This window comes from Mesoplodon mirus (assembly GCF_964341445.2).
Source record: "Mesoplodon mirus genome assembly, chromosome: 5".
Taxonomy (NCBI): domain Eukaryota; kingdom Metazoa; phylum Chordata; class Mammalia; order Artiodactyla; family Ziphiidae; genus Mesoplodon; species Mesoplodon mirus.
Genome location: NC_138980.1, coordinates 39,787,839 through 39,803,942, shown reverse-complemented (window position 1 = coordinate 39,803,942; position 16,104 = coordinate 39,787,839). Strand labels below are relative to the sequence as shown.

The following is a 16,104-nucleotide window of genomic DNA, read 5'->3' as shown; positions in this document are numbered from 1 at the left end:
TCTAGCTTTCCACCTGCACCTCGTACCCCGGTGAGTTTGGGGGGAGAAAAGAAACTCCCACAACCCTCATAACATTCCTTGTTCACGCGGTGCTCTCCTGCACGCAAAGATGATTTCTCACGCCTTCATTCTTCTCACAGCCTCTGCCATCTCCCCATGCTCTGCTCTCAGCTGATGACTTTCCTGCTTATTTCAAGAGCAAACAGTTGCTCCCATGCATATTCTTCCACCACGAAAGCCATGAGCACTTGTGCCCACATCCCTGCCTTCCCCCAGCTCCAGATGTCCCTCTCTGGCTCTCCTCAAGTCCACTTTTTCTCCTCCCCTCCCCAGGGCTCAGACTGGCCTCTGTCTAGGGCAGGTGGTCTCAGCCAGTCCTGGGGACTTGAAAGGCCATCCAAAACACTGAGCACTCCTGATGGCATGCCTGCAGCCTGAAATTCTCCCCTGTGGTCCAGATCCACCCACGCAACCATCTATGTGACAGCTTCCCTTGGAGATGTTGTGTTCAGTGGGTCCAAAATGAACCTACCTGGGACTTCCCTGGCGGTCCAGTGGTTAAGACTCTGCGCTTCCAATGCAGGGGGTGTGGGTTCGATCCCTGGTTGAGGAACTAAGATCTCACATGCTGCGTGGTGCAGCTAAAAAAAAAAAAGAGAAAACAAAACAAAAAACCCAACCTACCTACCCAGGTCCCTTCGGGTCCACTTTATCATTTCTCTGCACCCTTGCCAGGGCTTTGTGTGGTTTTGCACCACTGCCTGTACCTGCAACTCTTCTTCAGAGAACTACCCCTGGGCTCTGGACCACATTGCCAATGCACCTTTGCTAGCACATTCAGAGAATCAGAAGTGCCTGGGAGCTTACCTTCCCCCGGGGGCCACCTTTAATCAATGACTTACCAGTGCAGGCTGTAACTCAGCCTCCAGAGCTCCCGGGCAATCAGGCGACATGTGCCCTCTGCAGGACTCTGCCTGGGCTTGCTTCCACTCAGTGCTGTGCTTCCTCCTGCTTCTTTGGCTCTTTAACTTTTAAAAAAAATATTTATTTATTTATTTATTTGGCTGCGCCAGGTCTTAGTTGAGGCACGTGGGATATTTGTTGCTGCGTGCCGGATCTTTTAGTTGCGGCATGCAGGCTCTATCTAGTTCCCTAACCAGGGATCGACCCCAGGCCCACTGCATTGGGAGCTCAGAGTCTTAACCACTGGACCACCAGGGAAGTCCCAGCTCCTTTCTTTCACATTCCACATGTAATCAATCAGGTCAGCTCCTCTTCAGATGATATCCAAAATGCACACTTTTTATCACCAAGACACATCAGAGCATGTGCTGGGACTAGAGCAGTAGCCTCCTCTTTGGTCTCCCTGCTTCTACTTTTGCTAACACTGGGCACTTTCCAGATCAGGCACTGTGCTAAACCCTTTACATTCATTCAGCTGTTTCATGCCTCTATACTGAGTGCCTGCTCCATCCCAGGCACTCCGCCCAGCCCTGCGATAAAGTCTCAATACTAAAGAATAGGCAAGATCTGACATCCTGAGTGGGGAGACTGACAATTAGCAAGTGAAAATACAAAGAAGTAATTGCGGACTGTGACAAGTGCCATGAGGAAACAGGGTGATGTGGTCATCGCTAAGAGAGGCCAACTTTTTTTTTTAATTAATTAATTAATTAATTTTTGGCTGTGCTGTTCTTCATTGCTGCATGCGGGCTTTCTCTATTTGCGGCAAGCAAGGCCTACTCTTCGCTACGGTGCACAGGCTTCTCATTGCGGTGGCTTCTCTTGTCGCGGAGCACGGGCTCTAGGCGCGCATGTTTCCGTAGTTGTGGCTTGCGGGCTCTAGAGCGCAGGCTTAGTAGGTGTGGCGCACGGGCTTAGTTGCTCCGCGGCATGTGGGATTCTGCTAGACCAGGGCTCGAACCCGTGCCCCCTGCGTTGTTTTTTTTTTGTTTGCGTGCCCCCTGCGTTGTTTTTTTTTGTTTGTTTGTTTTTTTGCGGTATGCGGGCCTCTCACTGTTGTGGCCTCTCCCATTGCAGAGCGCAGGCTCCAGACGTGCAGGCTCAGCGGTCATGGCTCACGGGCCCAGCCGCTCCGCGGCATGTGGGATCTTCCCGGACCGGGGCACGAACCCGTGTCCCCTGCATCGGCAGGCAGACTCTCAGCCACTGCGCCACCAGGGAAGCCCCCAAGGCCAACTCTTGATGAGCAGGGAAGGCTTCCTGGAGTTAAGCGCTGAGCTGAAGGCAGGAGAATGAGGAGCAAGCTGTAGAAAGAGCCAGGTGGAGAGCATTTCAGGCACAAGCCCTGGGGCCAGGGCGACTGGATGAGTCAGCAAGAGGGTGTTAATGGGGCAGATGGGGCAGAGCCTGTGGGCTGCCATGAAGACTTTGGCTTTCACTCAGTAAAAGGGAGCAATGGAGAGTTCTTGAGCAGAGGAGGGGTGTGAACTCACTCGGGTGTTAGCCGGCGCCCTTCCGCACCTGTGGGGGAAACAGTGAAGGAGTGGGGAAGGATGAGTTGATAATGAAGGCTGGAAGCTGAAAGTATGGGGGGAGAAGTGAGCAGGTTTAGGAGCTGTTTTGGAGGCGGGCTTAACAGGAGCTGAGGGGTAAGAAAGGAACAAACCTAAAAGATCGAAACAAACAAGGAAACCCAAAGAACATCTGGACAGGATAGCGGGTGAGGGCTTTGGAGACCTGACCTTCTCAGCCCCTTTCCTGCTGGGGTCACCTTCAGACACGTCGCCCAACTTACCTGCCTTAATTAGTGAATGGCGACAGTACATAAGCAGATGAGAAGTACTCCAAATATGGTAGTTATTTAAGAAACAATTCCGGAGGCAGGAATGTAGGAGGGAGAAAGGCAGTTAACATGGTGGAGCAGTTGGCCCAGAGGTGACAGTAAGCGAGCTGGCACCAAGGGGGCAGTAGTGAGCCTCCAGGTTAGCAGGGTCGGGCAGCTTGGCAGGTCTGAAGCCCTTCAGACTAGACTATGGTGCCCAGGTGCCCGGCCAGGGACAAAGCAGGCCTGGGGGCACATGTCCAGGCTGTGTGATGAGGAGGTAGGCAGGTCAACTGCCACCTTCTGCGGTCTGAGGATCAGAGCCTAATAAGGGCTATTTGTTCAGGAGAAACCTGAGCTGCCTGCATGGTGGAATTCAGGCGGAGGCCAGCAGACAGAGGCTTCCTGCCCTCCCTCCTTCTCCCTGGGGAGAGTAGCCCCAGATCAGAGGATCCCAGGGCGGTTGAAGCTGGGGTTCCCCCTACCAGCCTCCCATTTGCCCCACAAACACTCCAGGCTCCGGCTCTGTACAATAGGCACTTTATTAGTGGTTGGAATGCAGTTACAAGTAGAGGGGTGTACGGACAGAATGGGGGAGGGGGCGGCAGGCACTGGAGACAGAAACCCCAGGCTGGGATTTCTCCAGATCCCGGATTGGGATCCTGGATTGGATTGGGGCGGGGGGGGGGGGGGCTTGGGATATGGTGAAGGGGGAACCAGCACACCCGTTCCCCCCGAGTTCGACAAATTTGGCAAAAGGATCCTCAAGGCGAGGTGACTGGGCGGGGGGGTCCCCCCATTTGCCCAGGGCATCTGCCCATCTCCCCACTTCCTCTGAAATCATCCCTTGGGTGGATTCAGTTTCTTTTCTCTCTTACAAAGAGAGCTGTGTCAGTAACTGGCAGAGAAGGGCGGCGGGGGGCGGCGGGATTCGGCCCAACCTGCCAGCCAGCCGGTTTCTATTAAGCCGCTATGAGCGACCTCCTCCCCCCTGTTCCACACCAGCTTGATCCCAGCCTCCCTCCCCGGACAGCCTGCCTTCTGTGCCAGGAGACACCCCTACCTGGCACACCCCCACCCCCACCCCAGCCATACCCGAGGAGGGGACATCGGAAAGCATTCCTCAGTGGCCCCATCTCAGCCGTGATGACAGACAGAAAAAAAGCTAACAGACCCTTTAACGCACGTCGAGGTTAAAAAAATAATAATAAATGCCTGCAGCAGCCGGTAGCCAGTTGTTCAGCCCCAGAGAAGGGTCCTGGCATCCTGGCCGGAGCAGACGCAAGTGAAAGGTGGCCTTCCTGTGGCCACCGCTGCTGCAGACACAAACACTGTCCTGTCATAAGAGGGGGACAGGAAGCGGAGGGCAGCCCGCAGAGGGCCCTTGTATGTCAGACATCAAGAAGCCTCGCTGGGCTTCTCATCTGGGCCAGTGGGGGCTGGAGAGACTCATTGCACAGTCTTGGCGGGGGTGGGCGGCCGTGAAAACGCGGACTGGCCTTAGCATAGGGAGGCAACTGGATGATGGGGAGGGGCAGGAAGGGGGTGGCAGTGATAGGACTTCAGGTCAGCCCAATGGGCTGGGGGTTCTGACCCAGCTGCCAAGCACCCATTGTGAGACTTCCAGGGAGGGGTAGGAGGGCGGGGCCTTTAGGACTCCACTGGCTTCTTGTTGGTCTTGTTCAGAAGCTTCTTGAGGGTGAGAGACATGAAGTAAGGCCTCTCAGCGGTGCCATCGTTCCTCTCTAGGTCCTCCACTGCGGAGAGAGAGGCCCCAGAGCAGGTGGCATGAGGGGAGCCCACGGGCAGGGGCCTCGGGACAGGGTGGGCGGACGGGGGCCACAGAGAAGCCTCAGAGGGTTAGGAAGCAAGACATGCTGGGACTGGAGGGGGCAGACTGGAGCAGGCTGGGAACTCGACACACACAAACACGCCCACACACACGCTCCCCACTCCCAGGCCAGGAAGCCCCGCGTGCACCCCCAATCTACAGGGAGGAAACAAGGAGGCCTGCATGGCCTCCAAGCCAGCCTCCCTCTCTACTCCTCGACTTCGCCCCGCTTCCCCTCCTCCTCCGCACTCCCCTTCAACAGGATGTCTCTCAGCCCGGGCGACATGAAGTAGGGTCGCTCCTGAGAGCCGTCATTCCTTTCCAGGTCCTCACCTGGGCTCCCCCCAGGAACCAGCAGGGGGGAAATGGGGGTGGTCAGGAAGGGAGGGAAAGAGGGAGACAGGGAAGAACAGGGAAGCCAGCAGGCATGGAGGAGAGGAAGAGAAAAGAGAAAAAAAACAAAACAAAAAAACACAGACAGATGGAGAGACCAGAGTTAGTGGCAGCCACCGATCCCGCCCGCCCCGCAACAAAGCCAGAAACTCCGAAGCTGAGGGCCCAGGGGCACAGAGTGTTCTAGTTGCAGCCTGGACCAGGGGACAACAGAATGGAAAAGCTCTGAGCGCAGGGGGAAGCTGAGAGGGGGTGCGCCGGGGCCCTGCGACGAGGGACAGCCAGGCCCTAGGGGAGGCTGCGGACACTGGGTTGGCGTGTGTACCCCCATCGGAGGGAGATGTTCTGCCCAGAGGGGAGAAGGGAGTCAGGGCCCAGGAAGGGTGGGGATGAGGGGTTACTCACAGAAACAGAGGAACAGTGTGTCTACACACATGCCGTAGACGCTGAAGAAGCCGTGGGCAATCAGATAGGAGCCGATGATCACCGTCTAGGCAAGGAGAGACAAGCTGTTTCCACCCCAGTGCCTGCCCAGGGCAACCCCCCACTCACCACCACGTCCCTCCCCAGCTGGGGTTATGGCATTTCCCTGCTGATAAGCCCCTCCTCTGGACCTCCCCGGTGGTGCAGTGGTTAAGAATCTGCCTGCCAATGCAGGGGACACGGGTTCGATCCCTGGTCCGGGAAGATCCCACATGCCGCGGAGCAACTGAGCCCACGCACCACAACTACTGAGCCCGCGTGCCACAACTACTGAAGCCTGCACGCCCTAGAGCCCGCGCTCAGCAACAAGAGAAGCCACCGCAATGAGAAGCCCGCGCACCACAACGAAGAGTAGCCGCCACTCGCTGCAACTAGAGAAAGCCTGCGCGCAGCAACAAAGACCCAGTGCAGCCAAAAAAAAAAAGAAAAAAAAAAAGGCCCTCCTCTTAGGCCTTCCTCTGGCTGCAATTTTATGCATCTTCAGGGCAAGACAGGTTTAATGCTCACAACCCCACTAGACTGTGTCTATCCCATTTATAACTATATCCCCAGTTGGGACTTCCCTGGCAGTCCAGTGGTTAAGACTCTGAGCTTCCACAGCAGGGGATGCGGGTTCGATCCCTGGTCATGGAACTAAGATCCCGCATGCCATGAGGTGCAGCCAAAAATATAAATAATTTTAAAATTTTTTGTTAATTTAAAAATAACTATATCCCCAGCAATCTCGAAACTCACGGGGCCTTGGTAGGTACCTGATAAGCATTTATTGACTGAAGTGAGCAGACTTCAGAGAGATTACATAACTTGCCCAGAGTCACTCAGAACTAGCAAGTAAAGAACTAAGATAAAAATCGAGGTCACATATGTACACTAATGTGTATAAAATAGATAACTAATAAGAACCTGCTGTATAAAAAATAAATAAAAATTAAAAAAAAAAATCGAGGTCACTGGGCTCCAAGGCCTGCACTCAGATACTGTACTGCTCTTAGGGTGATGACCTAACCCCTCCATGGCCGCATCACCTCCCTGCCCTTATCTCCACCTCCTTGCCACTTCACTCCCTCCACACCAGCCACACTGATTTACTCACTGTTCCTGGCATAGTCCTGCTTCAGGGCTTCCGTACTTGTTCCCTCTGCCAGGATGTTGCCTGCATCTTCTTCAGATCTTAGGTGTGACGTCACTTCCACGGGGAAGCCCCCTGGACTCCCACACCTGCCCACATCCTCCACCACAAGCTCTAACAATTGGTTCCCTGTAATTCTGCCCTGTGGCACGCACAAGTTTGCAAGCATGCATCCAGTGCGGATCATCATTGGTTAATGTCGATTTACTCCTAAACTGTAAGGCCTTTTTCTTTTTTCTTTTTTTGGCTGCATGGCATGTGGGATCTTAGTTCCCCGACCAGGGATCGAACCTGTGCCCCCTGCAGTGGAAAAGCGGAGTCCTAACTGCTGGACCGCCAGTGAAGTCCCAAACTGTAAGGCCTTTAAAGGTCATGCCTGGAACGTGGTCGGTACTTAATGTTTGTGTCCTGAATTAACAACTCCCTACCTCTGAGCCCCATCCACATCTGTCTAGTCAAAGGAAGCTAGGCAAGTCCCAACATCTTCTCCCCAACCCCTGTCTGTCCCCAAAAGTTCATACCAGTATAGGGACCCAGTAATAATTGAGGGGTGGTGCTGTGTCCTGCACGATCCTGATTCGGTGGGTGAAGAAGAAGAAAGCCAGGATCCCTGGAGAGGGGGAGGAAACCGGGATGGTTGAGGGTTCTGGATAAAGGAAATAGCCCCCCTCAAGAAGATCCCAGAGAAGAAGACAGTTATCAGAGAAGACGTGGGGGCCTGACAGCAGCTCACAAGTGGCCCCCAACAGGCTCCCGCAGCTGGACAGGCTGGGTGAGCAACACTCACCCACACTACCCACGACCAGAAGTTTGCCCAACAGTAAGAGGAAGTCGGTAACTTTGTCCAGGACAGCCACCCTGCAGGGGACAGTAGGAAACAGGCGTGAATGCTGGCTCAGGGCCTGGGGGAGGAGGGAGGTGGCCAAAGGACAGTGTTTTCCCTGACCTGATGATGTTTCTCATAAGCAGGAAGAAGGCGTTTCTGGCTGAGGTGCAGAAGTTGGTGCCGTAGATGGCAATCTGGAGGGAGGTGGGAGGGACGGATCAGGCCCAGTGGGTGGGGAATGAGGGCTCCTCCACCCAGCAGGAGCTGGTGGGTTAGTGCCTGGTCCCAGGCTTACTCACCATGATGTAGGCATTCCTGTTGAGGAATCTGATGAATTTCTCCAGGCACCAGAAGCAGCATTTGAGACAGGTCATGAGGAACTTTGCAAACTTGTTCTCCGCAGCTGGTAGATGAGGGAGAGATGCAGAGGTGGGTGAGAGGAGACCCCACTCGGCCTGTTAGGAGTCCCCTACCTCCTTGTTACACACACTTGCCATAGTCCAGGGCCCTTAGAGCCCACCTTCTCAAAGAGATGGGGAGAGGAGACTTGATCCAGGATCTCAGGCCCAACCCACAAAATGGGCGTTCAGCTCAGCCTCCAAGACAAGAAGCAGTGACAACCCACACTGCTATCCTGGCCCCGCCTCCAGAGCAGAAGCCAATCCTTGATGCCTCCTTGGCTCCACCCCAAAGTACAACCAATCCCAGCCCAACCCTCTCGTCAGGAACCAACGGTGGCCCAGTCCTCTTGTTCCCACCCCCTCAGCAGTAAGAACACCCAGTGGGCTCTTTCAGCCACCCCTCCATCACAGGAACCAATCACTCAAGACCCTCAGCCCCACCTTTTCCCCACCATAGGCAGAAACAAATCTCTGTCCCACCACCTTAGCCCCACCCCCCCACAAGAACCAATCCTAACCTGACCCTCAGCCCCCCACCCACCTCGGGAGTTACTGCCAACCATCTGTGGGCCATACCTTTCAGGCGCTGATCCAAGTACTCGAGTATCACTCGAATGATCTGCACGATGGCCAGAATGAGGGAGCCGAAGGCCAGAGAGCCTGTGTGATACCTTTGGGCCGAGGGAGTGGTCAGTGGTCCAGCCAGGCCTCTTCCACTCCAACTCACCCCTACCCCCAGCCCACCTGGGGCCCCACCTGAGCGCCCGGCCGAAGGCAGAGAAGAGTGGGAAGGCAGGCAGGTCATCCGGCTTGTTCAGGGCCCAGTAGTAGGAGGCGAAGGCGCCAGCTAGCGTGACCTGGCCCAGCGCCAGCACGAAGTTGGCCAGCCAGAAGAACATGAAGGCATTGAAGATCTGCAGGCCCAGCAGGGCCCGGTGGTAAGTCGACTCACCACCGTAGAAGGCGAACTGGCAGTGGGCTTCAGGGCACAGGCGGGATTCATTGGAGGAGGGGAAGGTCTGTGGGAGGGACGCAGAGCCTGGTCACATCATAGGGGCTAGGGGTTCAGAGTGGGCTCTGGGCATCAGGTCAGACCTGTCAGGTAGGCCACGAGATGGGACAGGAGTCATGGGAAACAGAGTTAAGTCAAGGAATTGGGGGTTTAGGATAGGGGCTTTCAAAAGGTCTTCTAGAAACAAGATTAGGGATCATCATCCCAATGGGTGTCAGAGAGGCGGGATAAGCTATTTTGGGGATCAATGGAGTGGCCATGTGGACAGATCACAAGTGGCAGAGATCAGTATGAGGACCACAGAAGGCAGGTTAGGGGCATGTGAAAGGCAAGGACGGGGCTCTAAAGGAAGAAGTGACCACCACTGGGTTAAGAGAGGGGTGTTGGGGCAGGAAATGAAGTCAAGGGGTGGGGGAAGGTGGGTAGATCAGCACTTAATGGGTGGGGGGGAGTAGGTGCCAGGCTGGATCTCTTCCTCTCCATGCCACCCACATCTGGCACAGGACATACAGCATGCACCAAATGTTTGCTGAATGGTCCCCAAGTGGGGATGAGAGGCCTTCAGATCAACTGTGGGCTGCTAGGGAAACAGCCACCCCCCCCCACTTCCGGACACCCACCTCAGGGTTGCAGGTTTTCCCAGCAACTGAGCAAGCGGTGTCATTGAAGATCTTATAGACAGCTTCGTTGGAAGTGGACAGAAAGCTAGAGGCTCATTAAGGAACCCAACGTCTGGGATTAGGGACCACAGGGGCATGTGGAAAAGAATCCATTCCCACACCAGGATTCAGGCTTTGCCCCCAAGATGTAGGTCACCTCCAGGCAAGTGTGGCACTTAGCCCCCAGCCCCGGGGTTGGAGATCGGGGTCTGACGGTGGATACATAGCAGTGCTAGCCCAGTAGGCGATGCAAAGGCACAGCAGGAAGAAGGTGACCAGTGGGTACAGCAAGGAGCACATCACGTATCCCACAGCCCTGGGAAGAGTAGAAACACAGACATCAAGGCCCGAGCAGCCCTGGGACCACCCCAGCCTGACCCCCTGGCACCCCGGCACCCACCTGCTGGCTTCTTTAATGAGTGCAATGGCGATGAGAATTCTCTTCCGTAGAAAGATGAGCAGTAAGATGATAATAACCTCGAGGATGCTCAGAATGATCACTGCAGGGGGGCGGGGGGGGGCAGAGAGTAATCAAGTCTGCCACCTGCCTGGGCTCCCCCCTCCCACCCAGGCCTCACTGAATGGGGAGCTGGGACTCACTGAAGGCCATCCAGGTCTGCCGCAAGTGCAGGTACACGCGGAGGTCCGTCTGGAAGCCAAGGTCCACCAGGGAGATGTCAGAGCCGGCCTCGCCACGCAGTCGAGCGTACTCCATGTAGCAATGAAATATTCCTGCATGGGGAACCACCGTGCTACGACTGACCTCAGCCCTCTGACGGCTCCCCCGACATTACAAAGCATGTACAGCCACACCCATTTAACAGAAACAAGAGCCAAGGCTGAGAGGGGCTGCCATCGCTGGCTGCTGCCTCAGGGCCTTTACTTGCTGTTCCTGCTGCCTGGTTCAGCCTCTCCCCAACTGGATCCTCACATCCTCTAGTCCCTGCTCAAATGTCACCTTCTCATGAGATCTTCTGGGACCTCTTCCCCCATTTAGAATCATACCCTCTTACATTCCTATTTCTTAAAGGATCTCTTCCCCCATTTAGAATCATACCCTCTTACATTCCAATTTCTTATCCCCCTTCACAGCTTTGACATCCCAGAGGTTTTCTGGTTGGTTTCTTGCCCATCTTGCCCATACCCTCTGGAATATAAGCTCCACAAAAGTAAGGATTTGTCCTGTTTTATTCACTGCTGTAAGCCCAGGACCTAGAAGACTGCCCAGAACATAGGAGTCATTCAGTACATGATGGATGAATGAATGAGTGAATAGGTGTCAATATGCTGTGTGGCCTGAGGCTTTCCTGACCCCTCTGCCGTCCCATAACAATGATTCATGGGTGGGGAGGGAGGACACGGGTGCTAATATCCAGTGGGGTAGCATTAGGGGTTTTCACCATTCCCCTTAGCTCTGGTAGAAGAAAGTTATAAAGTACAGATAAAGTACAAAAAGCTAGTCACCAAAACTGCCAGCACCCAGCTAGAAACGACTATAAACGAATATTTTGGGAATTCCCTGGCAGTCCACTGGTTAGGACTCCATACTTCCACTGCAGGAGGCATGGGTTCAATCCCTGGTCGGGGAACTAAGATCCCACGTGCTGCGCGGCATGGCCAAAATAAAAAAAAAAATTTTTTTAATGAATATTTTAACATCTGTGTCTCCAGTGTAGGTTGCACATCCAGCATCTTTCCTCTTAGAAAGTTTAAATGAATAAACAGAACATGAAGCACTGGCTTCTGAGCACTGCCTCTGAGTTCCGCAGGCCTCAGGCCCTCCCGCATCTCATCCGCAGACTGTCTTCTCATTAAGTCTCCTAACTAGTAAATACTAATTATCCCCAATTTATAGAGAAGGAAATTGAGGCATGGGGAGGCTGATTCACTTGCCCAAGGTCACAGAGCAAGGAATTGGCAGAGCCAGCATTTGAACCCTGGGCTTTCTGGTGCCAGAGCATGTGGCCTTAACCACTGTGCAAAATGGTATGCTTTAGAATGAATTTGCTGTCGATGAAATACAGATCCAGTCCTGCTTGGGAAGATTATGATTTAATGGTTGTTTCCAAGTACCTGCTCTCATAAACAATGTGGAGATGAATATCTTCACAAATATTCCAAATAAAAGATAGAGGATGTCTGATGGCTCAGGAGAAGTTTTGTTTTGTTTTGTTTTTCGGCTGTGCCACACGGCTTGGAGGATCTTAGTTCTCCAACCAGGGATCAAACCCAGGCCCCATCAGTGGAAGCGCCAAGTCCTAACCACTGGACCACCAGGGACAGATGATTCTTGATAGGCCAATGACAGCTCAAAGGGCATAGGCATTTTGCAGACTGTGGGGAGGGGAGGACACAGGGAGGGAGAGACGTACCATAGCCTAGGACCAAAATCACCATGACGATCATCACCCAGACCATAATGCCAGCCAAGAAACGGAGCAGGACGATGAACAGGAGGCTCAATACCATGGCAATGACCAGGCCTCTGGGGGATAAAATGGGTGCATGAGCGGACCCCATCCCCTCACCAGTCTCAGACAGGGCAGCCCAATGAGGGCTACCTTCCCTCTCAACTTACATGATAATCCAGTACCAGGAGACTGTATAATCTTCAAATATCCGCATGGCCAGCTGTCGGGCCTCCAGGACTCCATTGGCCTTCCTGGGGGAAGGCAGACAAGGCTTTAGGTCGGACCCCGCTCCCTCATTGGGCCAGCCCCAGGGGATGCCCCATCCCACCCAGGAAAATGTGATGCCAGCATGGTGGGTCATGGTCCTCACTTGGCGCCTTCCACCAGCTCTGTGATGTTTTTCCGAGAGCCATGCCCATCCTCATAGGTTGTCTCGTTGCCCACCATGAGGACCCCCTTGTGGCTGTGGATGGCTGGGAAGCACCGCTGGGCCACTGCACAGAGCAGGGGATAGGACCAGTCAGGCTGAGCCCCTGAAACATCCCCATGCCCCTCCCAAGCTCATGGGACCCCAGACTCACGGGGTTTGCTGGGGGTGAGGACAGCGGGGCAGTCGCCATCTCGGAGGACCTCAGCCACACCCTGCCAAGAGACAGGGAGGGGGTCAGTCCTGCAGGCCAGCACTCTCGACCTGTCCCTGCCTGGGCAGTTATCTGCTTACCTTGTTGTTCTGGAAGCCAGGCACACAGAACTGCTTGTAGTACTCAAAGTCCTGGGATCTGTGAGCGTTCAGGTAGGTGAGGTAACGGTCAGGACATTTCTCCACGCAGATCTTGGGGGTGGGCAGGAGGCAGGGGTTGAGTGGGGTCTGGACAGACACCTGATTGCCTCTCAAGACAGAGGTCCCACCCCCTTCCCCCTATTCACCAGGGAGAAAGGGCTGGGAGAGAAGCTGCCGCTCCAGGGGGAAAAGGACCTGATGGTGGAAGGGGGGGGACAGGAAAGAGGTGGGGAGGGGACAAGTTACCTGGGGCGTGGGACACTGGAATTCCAGCAGGACCAGGGGGCTGGCACACTTCACAATGTTGAAATAAAACAGGAAGGGTTTGTTCCTGGGGTTGAGGAAGGGAGATGGAAACTGTCAAGACTTCTCAATCAGCCTATATAGACTATCTTAATGAAAACAACAGCAACAATAATAACCGCAGCAGCAGCAAATCCATGCCAGGTGCTCTTCTAAGCACTGGACATGTGCTGGCTCATCTAACCATCACAACAGCCCCATGAGAGTGGGACTGTCATGATCCCCATTTCAGAGGTAAGGAAAATGAGACCCAGAGAGGTTGAGACACTTGCCATAGGTCACACAGCCAGGGAATGGCACAGCTTGGATTGAACTTGGTCTTTTACCTCACCTATTCATCACCCGCGGACATCAGATATGGGACTGTCTCCTCTCTGTCTCTCCCCTAAAATGTGGGCCACCAGAGGACAAGCCTTTGAATGTCTCATTTAGTGCTGTGTCCCCAAGGCCTAGAACAGAGGCTGGGGATGGCAGGAGTTTTATAAATACTTGTTGACTGGACTAGTGGATGGATGGAGGCGAGGAAAGCCTAGAACCTTCTCCCCAGTGCTCATGAAGCTCTCCCGCACACTCCTCCCCAGACCCAGCAGGCCCCAAGGAGTCAGACTCACTCATTTTTTGTGCCCTTCTGCCCGCAGAACTCGCCTCGGCTATCAGTGGGGTAGATCACTTTTCGAGGGTCCCCGTGAGTCCAAGCTGTGGAGGGATCCAGAGATGCCGAGGGGCTGCCACTCCTTAGCACCAGCCCCACTTCTGCCCCAGAGGTGGTGGCTTGCCCTTCCACCCTGGAACCCCAATCCTATCCCCTCCTTTGCTCACCTATGATGCCTACAGCCACATAGCCCACAATGGCCAGGAGGAGGAACACACAGCAAATGACGTCTGTGCAGCCTCTGGGGAGCAAGAGACCGTGTCAGGGTGGGAGTACTGGTGCCCTGGATATCATGGACCCATCCTGCCTTGTACACATATATAGGTATGTGTTATTTGGACACATGTTCCTGAGTGGTACCAATGCTGTGCCAACGGGCACGTGCATTTTAAATATTAATACCTTTCATTGCAGCACTATTTACAATAGCCAAGATATGGAAGCAACCTAAGCGCCCATCCATAGATCAATGGATAAAGATGTGGAGTATATGTATACAATAGAATATTACTCAGCCCCCCGTAAAGGATGAAATCTTGCCATTTGCAGCAGCATGGAATAGATCTGGAGGATATTCTGCTACGTGAAATAAGTCAGACAGAGAAACAAATAACGTATGCTTTCACTTATATGTGGAATCTAAAAAATGAAACAAATGAACAAACAAAACAAACAGAAAGAGACTCATAGATGCAGAGAACAAACTGGCATTTGTCAGACTAGAGGTGGGCGGGGGATGGACGAAACAGGTAGAGGGGATTAAGAGGTACAAATTTCCAACTACATAATAAATAAGTCAGAGGGATGTAATATACACATAGGGAATACAGTCAGAAATACTATAATAACTTTGGGGACTTCCCTTGCGGCGCAGTGGATAAGACTCCGTGCTCCCAATACAGGGGACTCGGGTTCGATCCCTGGTCAGGAAACTAGATCCCACATGCATGCCACAACTAAGAGTTTGCATGCCACAACTAAGGAGCCCTGGAGCCACAACTAAGGAGCCCACATGCTGCAACTAAGGAGCCGACGAGCTGCAACTAAGGAGCCCACCTGCCATAACTAAGACCCAGCACAACCAAATAAATAAATAAATATTTTAAAAAAATATATTGTAACAATTTTGTATGGTGATGGGTGGTAACTGGTCTGATTGCAGTGATCATTTCATGATATAAAAATATCAAATTGGGCTTCCCTGGTGGCACAGTGGTTGAGAGTCTGCCTGCCGATGCAGGGGACATGGGTTCGTGCCCCGGTCCGGGAGGATCTCACATGCTGCGGAGCGGCTGGGCCCGTGAGCCATGGCTGCTGAGCCTGTGCATCCGGAGCCTGTGCTCCGCAGCGGAAGAGGCCACAACAGTGAGAGGCCCGTGTACCGCCAGAAAAAAAAAAAAAAATCAAATTACTATGTTGCACACCTGAAACTAATATAACATCATATATTAATTATAACTCAATAAAAAACCTAAAAACTAAAAAATAAATTTTAATACCTCATGCTACACTGTCCTCAAAGCAGGTTGCAGCAATGTTCAGCTCTCTTTTGATTAAATGCCCATTTCCCTACATCCTTGCCAGCATAGCATATTAATGTTTTTTAAAAGTGAAGCTATTTTGTGGTGATCAGGTTGTAATATATAGAAAGACTGAATCATTATGCTGTGCACCAGACACTAACATAGTGATGTAGGTCAATTATACTTCAAAAATAAACTAACTCATAGAAAAAGATATCAGATTTGTGGCTACCAGAGGTGGCAGTTGGGGAGTGGAAGGGGGCATTGGATGAAAGTATTCAAAAGGTACAAACTTCCAATTATAAGGTAAATAAGTGATGTAATGTACACACGGTAAATATAATGTTGTATGATATATATGAAAGTTGTTAAGAGAGGAAATTTTAAGAGTTCTCATCACAAGGAAAAGTTATTTTTTTCTTTTTCTTTTCTTTCATATCTGTATGAGATCACGGATGTTCACTAAACTTTTTGTGGTAATCATTTCATGATATATGTAAATCAAATCATTATGCTGGGGCTTCCCTGGTGGCACAGTGGTTGAGAATCCGCCTGCGAATGCAGGGACACAGTTTCAAGCCCTGGTCTGGGAAGATCCCACAGGCCGCGGAGCAAGTAAGCCCGTGTGCCACGACTACTGAGCCTGTGCTCTAGAGCCCGCGAGCCACAACTACTGACCCACATGCCACAACTACTGAAGCCTGAGCGCCTAGAGCCCGTGCTCCACAAGAGCAGCCCTCGCAATGAGAAGCCCGCGCGCTGCAATGAAGAGTAGCCCCCGCTTGAGGGAACTAGAGAAAGTCCGCATGCAGCAACACAGACCCAACGCAGCCAAAAATTTAAAAAAAATTTTTTAAATTAAAAAATCATTATGCTGTACACCTTAAACTTATTCAGTACTGTATATCAATTATA

General features: G+C 52.8%; 1 protein-coding gene across 4 annotated transcripts in view; it reads right to left on the bottom strand.

Annotated features, from left to right (window-relative positions):
- Positions 1-3,308: 3,308 nt before the first annotated feature.
- The window catches only part of SLC44A2 (solute carrier family 44 member 2 (CTL2 blood group)), a 29,766-nt gene continuing 16,970 nt past the window's right edge, over positions 3,309-16,104 (bottom strand). For 2 of the 4 annotated variants that reach the window (XM_082620260.1, XM_082620259.1), the window contains exons 3-22: positions 13,834-13,907; positions 13,626-13,710; positions 12,958-13,042; positions 12,652-12,762; positions 12,512-12,572; positions 12,301-12,424; positions 12,098-12,181; positions 11,892-12,004; positions 10,120-10,251; positions 9,920-10,019; positions 9,743-9,835; positions 9,481-9,565; positions 8,605-8,867; positions 8,425-8,519; positions 7,747-7,850; positions 7,568-7,641; positions 7,409-7,479; positions 7,143-7,231; positions 5,415-5,499; positions 3,309-4,542 (exon numbers count right to left, since the gene is read on the bottom strand). In XM_082620260.1, the coding sequence (XP_082476386.1) occupies positions 4,436-4,542; positions 5,415-5,499; positions 7,143-7,231; positions 7,409-7,479; positions 7,568-7,641; positions 7,747-7,850; positions 8,425-8,519; positions 8,605-8,867; positions 9,481-9,565; positions 9,743-9,835; positions 9,920-10,019; positions 10,120-10,251; positions 11,892-12,004; positions 12,098-12,181; positions 12,301-12,424; positions 12,512-12,572; positions 12,652-12,762; positions 12,958-13,042; positions 13,626-13,710; positions 13,834-13,907 (2,035 nt within the window). In that variant the 3' untranslated portion in view covers positions 3,309-4,435. The other 2 variants (XM_082620257.1, XM_082620258.1) reach the window with 2 other exon arrangements.